This window comes from Nelusetta ayraudi, unplaced genomic scaffold (genome assembly GCF_046127955.1).
Source record: "Nelusetta ayraudi isolate G7.1 ecotype Tasmania unplaced genomic scaffold, CSIRO-AGI_Nayr_v1 ptg000041l, whole genome shotgun sequence".
Lineage (NCBI taxonomy): Eukaryota > Metazoa > Chordata > Actinopteri > Tetraodontiformes > Monacanthidae > Nelusetta > Nelusetta ayraudi.
Genome location: NW_027466091.1, coordinates 1,751,774 through 1,764,339, shown reverse-complemented (window position 1 = coordinate 1,764,339; position 12,566 = coordinate 1,751,774). Strand labels below are relative to the sequence as shown.

The following is a 12,566-nucleotide window of genomic DNA, read 5'->3' as shown; positions in this document are numbered from 1 at the left end:
AAATTTGACATCATTTCGCAGGCCAATCATTTTGGAAATTCTTGTTGAAAGAACCTCAAACTTTCACAGAATGTATAGAAACAAATAAAGATTATTTTTATTCGGGTTGAGTCGTTCACTCCCTAAGAGAGATTTTTGGGGGGAGAACACCGTGCATGTATATAAAGCAGGGAACAAATTAACAAATTAAACAGCAAACAGAATTTTTTTTTCAAAGATATTTTTATAATCTATCATTTACACAATTAGATAAAAAAAAAAAAAACAACAAACAAAAAAACTCATTAGAGAAGGAAACAGTTTGCATTTATCCAACTACAGTAACAGTTAAGGCACAGCAATATTTATTGGTACAAAAATGTTCTGTGTCCATCCGCTCACATGATGTGATAGTGTTTTGTTTTTTTTGTCCTCCCAACTGACAACATCAAACACAGACACTGGTCTAAATACAGCACACGTCCCTCCGCCAGGAAGGCGTGTGTGGGCCTCCGCGGTTGGCGGCCGCTACATCCGGAACACTCCGAAACGCGTCTTCTGCACGGGCGCGTTGAGCGCCGCGCTGAGGCTCAGGCCCAGAACCATGCGGGTGTCGGCCGGATCGATGATCCCATCATCCCACAGTCTGCAGAGAGGAAGACAGCGGAGCGCATCACACCTCCGGCCGACTCTCTCACCAGCTTTCATCTCTCTCGCCTTTCGCTCGGTTTAAAGAAAAAAAAATCTTTTCCCCCTTCATAAAAAGAAATTCAGCCGTTTTATTGTTTCTGCGGAGCTCGGCCTGTACTGACGGCACCACGAAATGCTTTTAAAAAAAAAAAAATTCTATCCTGCCAAGTGCCACGTCCTCCAAGCTTTTCACCACAATCGGTAGATCTTTAAGAATTAGCGAGACCCAGGAAGCAGCGACTAAATTAGAAAAGAGACACCGGCTTATAGTAAACATCTTTTGTTCAAATCCGTACCTTCAGGTTCAAGCAGCTCTTATTCAAGGCACATCATTATTTTTCATTTCCTGTGAGAGCGAGCCGCCATAATGAATGCATGACAGGCTTCTATTTGCAGTCATGTTCACAGGCCGCAGCCGGAACAACAACTTCTAGCTGGAGGTCCCGTTACACAATTTCACATGATGTCCGTTTTATCCTCTTTGATGTAAATTAAAGCGGCTCGGCCCGGTTGCCAGATCTGCTTTACAGACTTTGCAAAGATTTTCACCGTTTCACTTAATATGCAATTGCCTTCTTTGTAGTGCAGCACGCCGTTCCAGTCTGCACGGCGGTTGCTGCCTCCAAGATTCCTGTCTCTTCCCCTCTCGCAGACAACAACACGAAATAATGAATAAGACAAAGAAATTGTTACTGAAACCTATTTCAAAAAAAATCATGGAGAAGTGAGCTGTGGTTTCTCAGCCTTGCGTGAAAAAAAAACCTTTTTAGGCCCCATTTTCTATGAAAACACACAAATATTTTCCAGCGATTTCACTGAAACCACAAAGACCCAAAGTGCACTTTTTTCAAAAATGCATTAATCCACGGTGGGGAAAAAAAAGACCCTTTCTATGCACTGTGGTGATACACACTTCCTTCCGACAGGGTTCAGTTTTTAAAAGGAGTCATCCTCTCATAACCTGCCTGCGACAGCGAAGCTCACCTGGCACTGGAGTAGTACGGGCTGCCCTCCTCCTCAAAGCGTCGCACGATCGGCTCCTTCATCGCAGCTTCCTGCTCGGCCGTGAACTGTCGAACAAACCATCACAGACAAAACATTATTCCCCCGGAGACGACGGCCGGGAATGAAACAAAAACCTCTGTGCACCAAAGTCCTTTCACAGAGAGGTGAAATATTCAAAGTGGAGTAAAAACTTAAACTTGCTGAAGCAGGTTGGTGTCCTTACAAAGGAATTATAAAGGCAGCAAACGCCTCTCCTTTGGGCTCTTTTCACAGCTTTTAGTCCGTCAAGCACATGAAGGGCAGAATTAGACGCAAGAGGAAAAGCTCTTGACGTGAAACACTTTGCCGCCTCAAAAGGCAAACACAACAGACAAAGTTAAGATGAAGTTTGAGCATCGCGGCCGTTCGGCTAAAATTGGTTTTACGGAGGAGATGCAAAACTTAAGCCTGGCGCCGACGTGGCAACCGGAGGAATTGAAGACAAACGAAAGCAGCGGAAGGATGAAGATTTCAGGACAGGAAATGCTGTGGTGAACAGCAGCTGTTACGATGTCCTTTTTTTAAACGCAGCCGAGGATCACGGTGTTCTCCTGGTCCTTCCGGATGAGTCGCAGCTAATGGCCGCGTTTCTCTGCTCGTTACCGAAGCTTCCAGGAAGACGAATAAACAGCAAAGGTCACATTGGTCAAAAGCTGTTTGGGTGAAAGATTTTGCTCATCAGCTGTAATTGGAAAAAGACTGAAAAGCACCTCAGGAAGCTGCTTCAAATTCCTCTTTTTCCATGAAATTTCAGCCTAATGCGCCTTAAAATGTATTATGGAAACGCTCTAAAAGTGAGATTTAATGAAGAGGATTCGGGAGGGGGGGGGGATTTGAAAAAGTTTTTTATTACCTCCAACACTTTTCAGCGCGTACTTCATCAAGAGCGAGCGAAAGCCATCGGGCAGTGGAATAAAGCTGTCATTCAGCAGCTGTGAAGGCCTTCTAACGCCTCTAATCGCACACCTGACACAATTTAATCGCCGTTATTAGACGACGACAATGTCCCACCGCCGCCACAACACTTGACACTGATGTCATTTCATCTTCGCTTTAAAAGCCGCATCAAACCCCGGGCCTGGAGGAACGGACCTTTCATAATGTTTATGATTTTGGCAGCAAATTGGCGAACGGTGATTTTCCACGGCTCTCTCCGGCCGAGCGGCGGACGGCGTGATTAACGGGCGTCATTACCTCCTTTCCTTCACGTGCTCTCTGATCCTTGGTGATGGTGGCCAGGACGGTGGCCGCCTGCTCACCTCCCATTACCGAGATCCTGGAATTTGGCCACATGTATAAGAATCGAGGGCTGCGATCGAGCAGGAGGAGGAGGAGGGGGAGGTGGAGGTGGTGGGGAGAAGAGAAGAAGGAGAGAAAAAACAAAACAAAAGAAGCGTCAAATTACCCTGTTCGTTGAGCCTGAATAATCATCCGGAGCGCTGAAGAACAAAGTAATGAGAGCAAAACAACAACACAGAGAGCTGCACCAATGAGGCTGCAGCACTGCTGTAATAGTGGAATAATCTGATGACAGACAGGGAGTGGAGGGGGAAAAGTGAACTATGAGAGCTGAAGGCTGGAAAATGAGCCGTTTGAGGAGTGTTAAATAATTCATTTTGTTCCGGCGTGAATTTTCAAAAGTGTATCCAAACAGAAGGGGAACGCAGGAGCAGCGGAGAGACGCGGAGACGAAGTTGGGCTTGATTAAACGCTGCTCCTGGTAAAGTCACATTCTGAAAATTTAACGGGCAAATCAAGGGAAACGTGCTGAATATTTAAAGGCTCCTAATCAGAGTGTCTTTGTCTGAGAGGGTCTCACTGCATATTAACCGATCAATAATAATCGATAGCTGCAGGGACAGTGCCGCCCTGTGCTGAACAGTCACAACCCGACTGTTTCTAACGTTGACCTTTGAACTTCTAATGCTCAAGTTGGCATAGATGAATGGGTTTCCCCTCTTTGACTGCACACAGATCAAAATATATCTCCAAAATAAATTAATTGGGGGGGGGCCGGGGGGATGGAATTCTGAACAGGGACAAAACCTTTCACAGTTTTAAGAACAACAACGCCAAAGTCTAATTGGCTGCATTTCTGAGAGACAACTCTGAACAACACCACAATACAACAAACCAAATGTCAATAGCAGCAGGAAACTGAAAGCTTCTCCCTTTCATTTTTTTTTTTTTTTTAGCTCTGGTAATTATATTACAATTCTGTCTCAACGGTGTTTAAAAGATACAAATTCTGTTCAAAGTGATTCATTCATTATTTTGTACAGTTGCTGTTGCTTGAAATGGAGCGATTTGAACTCTGCCGTCGTGTTTTTCAATATAAAAGTGGATGATATTTTAGAGGGAGTATCTCAGTTTTGGGGTCACTGTTAGTAAGTTTTCAGGATAGAGAAAAATGAAACACTTAGAGAAGAACACTTATTATTCATAAACTCTGGTAATGAAAGCACCAAAGCAGTTAAAAATGATCAAGATGCTCATCCAAGACTTCCGTCTTCTGACCTCTGGTCAGTTCAGTGCAGATTATTCTCCGTTTTTTAGACAAAATTTATGAACAAATGTATTGCGTCAATAATGGCCAAAAAAAAAAAAATCTTTCACTTTTTACTGAATCACATTTCAGAACCTGAACTTTATTTTATTACTTGAGTAAAATAGATAAATCAGAACTTTTACTTTTACCAGTATTATTTTAAGTATTTTGCTTTTAGTCAAGTACGGAATGTGAATATTTGACACCTCTGCTTGTGTGATGTGTTTTTTTTTTGTTTTTTTTTTTAATTTTCCTGAGCGACTCCCCTCCCGCCTACCTGTAGGCTCGGCCGCACATGCCGTAGTTGCCGGCGCCGTAGGAGCCGCCGACGATGACGGTGATCTTGGGAACGTTGGCGCACGCCACCGCCGTCACCATCTTGGCCCCGTCCTTGGCGATCCCTCCCGCCTCGTACTCCCGGCCCACCATGAAGCCTGAGGTGGAGGGGAGGAAGAGGAGGAGGAAGAAGAGGAGGATCTTATTCACCCACGCAACACTGCAGGCTTATTTTTAGCTTTTTAGAACATCATGTTAATTAGCACAAAAAAAATAAACACTCCATTGATGTGCATGGTGGATCGGAGGCGATGAAGTCGAGCGACAGAGAATTGAAAGTGACCAAAGCGACCCCACCGACCTGTGATGTTCTGGAGGAAGATAAGTGGGATGTTTCGTTGGCAGCAGAGTTCGATGAAATGCGTCCCCTGGAAAAAGAAGCAAATGATCAGCGGATCTCGTTCGTCCTCCCGCTGCGACCAGGGGAAAAGTGCCAGGAGAGCAGAAAACACAGAGTGATGAAGATACGGGAAGGTTGAGAAACTGCACCTCAGGTCATCAGTGTGAAGCACAGAGTGTGAAAGTGTTAGAGCATCGGGATCTTTTACTTTGAATATAAAGAAGCTGAACGGCCTTCAGCCTCGTCTGGGAAAGAAAAGAGAAATTGTTGGCCAAAAGCTGCCGCACACAAACACACCAGCACAAAAGGCTCCGCTCAGAGTGCGGAGGCAGCGGCTGATTTACATAGACTTTGTGTTGCTCAATTACTCAGGTGTTTTCGTTATCTCGCCAGTTACCTCCGCCGGCTCTCTTTCGGCAACGCTGCCTGCTTTGCATCGCAGACTATAAACACCAGCCAGAGCCTGAGAGTGTGTGTGTGCGTGCGTGCTAATCAGTCCCAGCTCCCAAAAACATGCCCAGAAACAGAAATATAAATCTGCTGAAGGTTGCCTATCACACACACCTGGAGAGTAATAGAAAGATGAGTGAGTCAGTCAGTCAGTCAGTCAGTCAGTCAGTGATCCACAGGCCAGTCACAAAAAGGAAATAATGTTAATGTTGTGCAAACTGTCCCTTTAAATTCACGACTTTAATCCAATTTAGAAATTCTTATCGTAATTGTACAGAAATAACAAAAAATGCAGCCCGGCGTCTCTCCTGCAGAGGCAGAGTTCAGCGGCAGCGCCGGTGGCGGCGGCTAAGAGCATTAAAAAAAAAAACGAGTCAATTATGCCGGAATGAAACGATGATTGTCTCTCATCAGAGAGTTTTCCGAAAGCTATGTCATTACGGTGCCATTCATGGGAGCGCGAGGGAGAGAGAGAGAGAGGGAGAGACGGATGTGTAGAAGTGCAATTTAGCCCCCCCGAAGAGAGAGAGAGGAGTGGCGAGAGTCACGGCCGAGCGGCGAGAATCTCTTCTGGAGAAGAAACGCTGCGCTTCAATATTGTATTTAAGTCCTTGACATTTGAGAGATTTAAGAGACGGAGAAGGAGAGAGAGAGAGCGCGAGAGCGAGAGAGAGAGCTCACATTGCTGCTATTTCAACATAATTGTCAGGCTTAGCTTTTTCACTCCCTCTCAATGTCACACGGGATCGAAGCCGTGCAAGGTGTGCGGCTCCGCAGAGCAGAGTTTTTGGGGGTTTTTTTTGGTTTCTTAATAACTTTGAGCACGTTCTGCAGATTTTCCATTCATTTTTGGGGCATGACATTTGAAAGTTTTTTGATCAAGGTTGAAGATTTTTTTTTTTTTTTATAGAGGAGGTTGTGTGCACGACCAAACAGCAGCTGCTTTCAGGGTTTCTCTTCAGAGATACAAAAGAGGATCATGGCCACAAGAACAGAAAAAATATTGCATGAAGGAGATTTTTATTTAAGTTGAAATTTCATGAATAGAGTCAAGATTTCGGGTGATATTTACCTTCTTCGCCGACTCTGAGAACAAGACTCCGTTGTTTCCGATGATTCCGACCGGATAGCCGAATATCCTTGAAAATCCTGTCGAGTGGCGAGAAGGACAGATCCAGTGATGACAACAATGACAATGACAATAGCAGAAAATTGGCAAAAATCAAGAGACGTTGCCTGACAAACCTGTCACAAGTGTGTCCCCGTAAAAGGCCTTGAACTCATCGAATTTACTGCCGTCAACAATTCTGGCTATTATCTGAAAGTTGCATAAAGACAGAAAAAAAACACAGAAAGATACGCATTAAAAAAATATGTATCGAAATACAGACTTTTTGTGCGGTATTTTGGTTTTAACATGAAAACTAATAACCGTAACTGCTAATGGTAGGTATTAATGAATTTACGTCATGGCTGACCTCAATGTATCAGTACTTTACAGTAGATGTTGGATGCTTTAAAGGTTAAGTGCGTAATACTTCGAGATTTTGAAGAAGAAACAGCGACATCAAGTGGTTGCATTTTAGATTGCAGCATCTTTCACTCCCGTGAAACAATAAGTTTTGCACCCAACGCTCTGCCAGGACAGGATGCAAGAAATGTAGAAATCCTTAGAGAATTTACTCCCTTGGCCTTCTGGTAAGTGCTGCCCTCCGCTTTACTGCAAAACTCGCACTCTGAGAAAATCCCATCAGAACTGCCAGAACGCGCAGTGACTGCTGACGGCTTGTCCATCATCCACTCAGCGCCTGATAAAGGGACTTGACAGCAGCTTACTGTCCGTCCTGCGGCGGAAACGAGCAGCGGCGCCGGCTTTTTGTGCACTTGTCATAAATCTTGAAAAAAGAGAAAACGTGTGAGTCAATGCTTAAAGAAAAGCATTCGGTTCTGAGGTCCAAGTGGAGGGGAGGCGGCCACGATGCACCGCCGTGAAGACGCGGATGATGCTCAGTGTTTTGTTATTTTTCTACCCCGATATAGAAGAACAAGCGAGTGAATGAGACATGAAAAACAGGGATTAACGGTGTCTTCCCACCTGATGGTGCTAAATCTTACGCAATGGGCCTTTAATAAAAAACCCAATTTATTTAGTTCAAAGTGTTGGCATTAAAGGGCTCAATGCTGTCTTATTCTCAGGAAAAAGAACAAGAAAGCTCCCTCAAGTTTTTACCGTTGAGGAAACGGTTCCAAAAAGTGTGTGTGTGTGTGTGTGTGTGCATGTGTGTGTGTGTGGGGGGGGAGATACCTCTCTGACATCAAAGTTCCGTTTCAAGTTGTCTCCCACTATGCCGTAGAGTTCATCTGAAGGGTAGAGGGGAGCTTCTGTAGGCTCTGTTGTGACCTACAAAAATACATATGTAGTTTCACAACACATAACATGGAGTGAGCAGAATGCAAACGCTTGCACCTAACCTAACCCCCCCCCCACAAAAAAAGAGAGATCATCGTTGCTGGACTGACCTGGATATTTTTCCTGTAGTTGAGGCCTCTCACTGCTTTTCGCGCTAGGTGGAGCGCGTGGTTGTCATCGAGGGCGTAGTGGTCCGTCACGCCGGATTTTCTGCGAGATAAGTGGCGAATTACCGTGAAATTACGGCAGCAAATCGACCGTCAACTTACCGTTGGGAGCGCAGGTGTTATGGAAGCTCATCATAAAATTCATTTATCCGAGCGAGATCTATGACACCTTGTATTCACACTCATGTTGTCGCGTTTTGTTTTGTTGTGGTTGTTTTTTTTTAGAACTCGGCTCTGTGAGAAATATTGTTGCGTCGTACTTGCAGTGCAGATCGGCGCCGCCGAGATCCTCGGCAGAAACCTCTTCCCCAGTGGCGGCTTTAACCTGCAGACACACAATGAGACGCAGTGCTGCGTTTACCACCTTTGGCTTTCTCTGCTGCTTGAGCGCCAGGTATTTATACACAAGAGCACAGAAACAGCATCAGTTGGAATATTTAACATTTGATTTTGTGCGGCTGTAAAAGCAACCCCATCCGCCAACTGGGTTCTTTGGGTCCCCTGATAGTGGGCTGAATTTGAAAAAAAAAAAAAAAAAAAAAAAAGACTGGACCAACCAGAGGAGGTCCTCCCAGGAAGATGGTCCCCTGTTTCCGCACAATGATGCTCTCGTCAGCCATGGCGGGGACATACGCTCCTCCGGCGGTGCAGGAGCCCATGACAACAGCAACCTATGAGAGATAATTCACGGATTAAGTCGGGCATCCCATCTTTTTTTTTCTTTCTTTTTTTTTTAACAAAATGAATAAATCAGGGTCCTAGATAGCAAGACAAACATGTCAACAACCCGTGTTCTATAGAAGCAGATGTTACGTTCATCAGCTGCATTGGTTAAAAAAACGTCTCAATTCAAAGAATTCATGTGCAAAAAATAATAAGCTGTCACAACAATAGGCTGCGGCGAAGCCTCACCTGCGCCATCCCCTCAGACGACATCCTGGCCTGGTTGTAGAAGATCCTTCCAAAGTGGTCCCTGTCAGGGAACACGTCAGCCTGTCGGGGCAGATTGGCTCCTCCTGAATCCACTGTGGGAGTCAACAGCACAACACACAAAGGACTTGAAGCAGCAGCCGTAAAACATCAATCCTCTGGGTCTGTCACAGACACCAAGTCTGCACTTTTACCACCGAACCAGGGACCTCTGGGGGTGTTTTGAGCCTAAAGCGCCCAAAAGAAAAAAAAAAATGAATTCTGAAATTTCTTCAGTGGATTTGAAAAAGCTGCGGAGGGGACCGGGACATCCTGTTCATGGCACGATTGAAAGCAAAATCCAATGTCTGGCCTCTCTTAGTGCTCGTTCACGTCATGGTGACTATCATGGGAAATGTGCAGACAAACAATTAAGTAGAAAAACCCACCCAAGTAAATGCACGGCAAATTGTTCTGCATGGCAATTTCTTGGGCACGGAGGTGTTTCTTCACAGTAACGGGGTAGTACGTTCCTCCTTTGACAGTAGCATCGTTGGCGACGATCACACACTCCACCCTATCAAAAAAAATGTCACAATATTCCATTTTTGAGGAAAACAACGACAGTAAAACCTTGAAAGAAATATAAAATTGGCTAAATCAATGCAATTTAGTCTGGTTTCACGGGTGAACATGAATAGCACCTACCCTGAAACTCTCCCAATCCCGGTAAGAATACCACCGGCTGGGACTTCCTCCTTTCCGTACAGCTCATATGCTGCAAATTGTGAGAATTCCAAAAATGGAGTCCTGCAACAAAACAAAAATGGAGGGGAGAGAGGGAGAACATTTAATGCATTTAATGGTCAAAATTTAAAAAAAAGTATTTTATTCTGATATTTGACTGAGTTTGTTTTAATGTCAACGTTATCAGAGTGTCAATCTAACGGTGACGCGACGGACGCGCTATCCACTTCCTTTTCTCGGGATGAAAAGAGCATCGTCGACAGGATGGGAGATTGAAAACCTGCCTCCGCTGAGGCTTGTGCAACGGCTTCAAACTCGAGAAAAACAAGTCTAATGCGTCCGGTGGGCCATTTCAATCAGTCAGTGTCATGAATTAGTCAGAAACAACTAAAGTGAGTGCAGGAGTTCTCACCCTGGGTCCAGCAGTCTGTCGATGCGCTCTCTGGGTAGGAGTTTTCCACGAGACGTATGAAGTTTTCTGGCTTTTTCTCCCCCACCTGAATCGGTTAAAAAAAAAAAAAAAATTTTTAAATCAATAAGGTGATAAAAATTGATTAAAAAAAGAAAATTACAACAGAAGACCAAACTGCCCTGAGGATTACGACCAACATAAAGCACCTCAAAGTTAGATGACCGTCTGCACACTAATATCGCCCATAACATCCACAGAGTGAGACATCAGAACTCACCCTTAAATAATGCAAGTAGACTATGAAATTCTTAATATATGCAGTAAAAAGAATCTGTTTTACTGGGGCCTGATGGAAAATAATTCAAAGTGCTCCACAAAGATTGCAGTGGATAATATGATCACTCGCTCACACTTACCCAGTCTAATCTTCTCTGTTCGTTCTTTAAGTTCATCCACAAGAACCTTCATTCGGTCATAATTCTCCTGCAAACAGAATTAATATAATAATATAAATCCCATTACCACTGCCTTGTTTCAGAGATGTTGGAAATATTTTTGGGCTGAGTAAATTGAATTTCTGGAACTCTTCAGAATTTTGGGGATTATTGATCCGGCAAAGCAATGCTGCCCCACAGCAGTGAAGAATAAAGATGGTTGTCATATGGGGCCTTTAGCATTTATTGTGATGCTGAGATGCTTCGCACACAATGTGCCTAGGGTGCCATCAAGTGGTATTAGCTGGTATTGCCAAATCAGAAAAAAACAAAACAACAACAACCTTGGAATGAAGGCGCTTCTACCAGTGCGCAACAAACGCACAGAGGTGTCAGGAGACGTACAAACTAATTTAAAAATAAATAAATAAATAAATAAATAAAATGACTAAAATTTCGTAACTGTAAAGCAAAAACAGCAATTCTCTAAAAGCCAATAAGGTTTTTCTACTTTTTCTGCTGTTGCCGATAGCAGTGCAGCCGTGTGATTTATGAGTATTGGAGTCACAGGGCCAAATGACGATAGGAAGATGGTGAAATTATAATACAGGACATGAAGCAAACGTAGAACAATTCAAAATGAGGAGGTGTGTCCCATTTACCCAGGGTGGAGTATTGAAATTGGGCATTAAGTCCCCCAGCAAAACATTCCAAAGAGGAAAAGGAAAAACACATTTCTACTGGAGTGAATATATTTTCTCTATAAACTACAAAGCAGTGTGTCGTACTGTGCACAAACAGTAACGGTATTATTTACGGTGTCGTGACAAAAAAAAACCTTAGGCCAAGGGTTTGACCTCTGGATGGAAAGTGGCGTGCACAAAATACGTCATCAAACATCAGTTTGCATTTCGTTGCAATACATGCCTGTATTGTCAGCCCCTCACAAGTAACGTTTAGTGGCTGTAACTTTACTTCAGTGGAGGTTAGAGAAATGGATGAACACTATATTTGTGTTATCAGGTGTTCATTCGGTTTCATTCCTGTCAAACTTCTTATGGAAAGCGTGAATGACAGTGGCAGTGTCCCTGCACACGGACATCACGCAGGGTTTTTAAAAAAAAAAAAAAACAAAAAAAAACAAAACACCGACAGCCCGGCGAGTTTTCAGCAATGACATTTTCGAAGGTACTTGACATGCTAGTTTGGCTAGCATACCTGATACTCAGAGGAGGTTTTATCCGGCTGCGAGCCGAGCCGAGCCACTTTATCAGCGTAGTAGGATCTGGAGCTGAGGAGAGAAGGACTCCTGCAGAGATTCAACCACGGTTTCGCCGTTCTTAGAAGCATCTTGATGCTCACGTTTGATCGGACGTGCAAGTTGCTAAGGCTGCTAGCTAAACTAGCACAGGTTTTCTTCTGTGGCTTCGTGTGACGTACTACGTAGAGGGGCGCTCCCGACTGCCACCTGCTGTTTAGAGTGACAAATTACATCTGTGCGTTGTTCATACGCTATCTCTGAATACCTATTCACCCATATAACGTGTCCCATGTTTTTATTCATTCAAACACAGAACTGACAATGACAGAAGAGAAATTGTTTTTTTCCACGAAAGTGATTAGTGACGCTGATATGAAAAAAATATAAAAAAATATATAAAAACTACTACTACGAATAATCATCATCATCATCATTATTGGAAGGAATTTACTACTACGCTGCATTCTTCAAATACTTCTAACAAGGCGTGGACGCCTTTATTTAATAAAAAAAAAAAAATTAAAAATGTCCAAACGTTATTTTTTATGCTCAATTTATATAAATGACCCCCGTGAGCCTGAGCTCGGGACTAAGCGGGTATGGAAAATGAATTAATTAATTAATTAATTAATATAAATTATACTCAACTTCACAGAGTAATTGTAATGATCTTTCTGAACAGCTTGCACATTGCCTGTTTGTGCGTACGTTTGAGATCTATGCTGCCATCAAGTGGAACATACGAAACATTACTCCCTACTAATGCTATACCTGCGGGAGGGAAAAGCCATAACAGACGCAGTTCATATATCCATTGCTGTATGTATATACATTCAACA

General features: G+C 43.6%; 1 protein-coding gene across 1 annotated transcript; it reads right to left on the bottom strand.

The window, feature by feature from the left end:
- Positions 1-266: 266 nt before the first annotated feature.
- Positions 267-11,900, bottom strand: mccc2 (methylcrotonyl-CoA carboxylase subunit 2). Its single transcript, XM_076033371.1, has 17 exons — positions 11,685-11,900; positions 10,449-10,515; positions 10,033-10,117; positions 9,582-9,683; positions 9,323-9,450; positions 8,877-8,989; positions 8,522-8,635; positions 8,225-8,289; positions 7,908-8,007; positions 7,693-7,788; positions 6,633-6,705; positions 6,460-6,536; positions 4,899-4,965; positions 4,539-4,695; positions 2,908-3,022; positions 1,654-1,739; positions 267-625 (listed from the first exon to the last, which is right to left on the bottom strand). Exons 1-17 carry the CDS (start codon positions 11,814-11,816, stop codon positions 508-510), a joined length of 1,695 nt encoding a protein of 564 aa, XP_075889486.1. The 5' UTR covers positions 11,817-11,900; the 3' UTR covers positions 267-507.
- Positions 11,901-12,566: the final 666 nt, after the last annotated feature.

What these genes read in the sequence shown, in the direction of transcription:
- mccc2 (XM_076033371.1), bottom strand. Translation starts at nt 11,816, where the DNA reads ATGCTTCTAAGAACGGCGAAACCGTGGTTGAATCTCTGCAGGAGTCCT. An exon ending in CGGGGACACACTTGTGACAG is followed by an intron (nt 6,537 to 6,632) that starts GTTTGTCAGGCA and finishes GCCACTCGACAG; the next exon opens with GATTTTCAAGGATATTCGGC. An exon ending in TCTCAGAGTCGGCGAAGAAG is followed by an intron (nt 4,966 to 6,459) that starts GTAAATATCACC and finishes TTCTTTTTCCAG; the next exon opens with GGGACGCATTTCATCGAACT.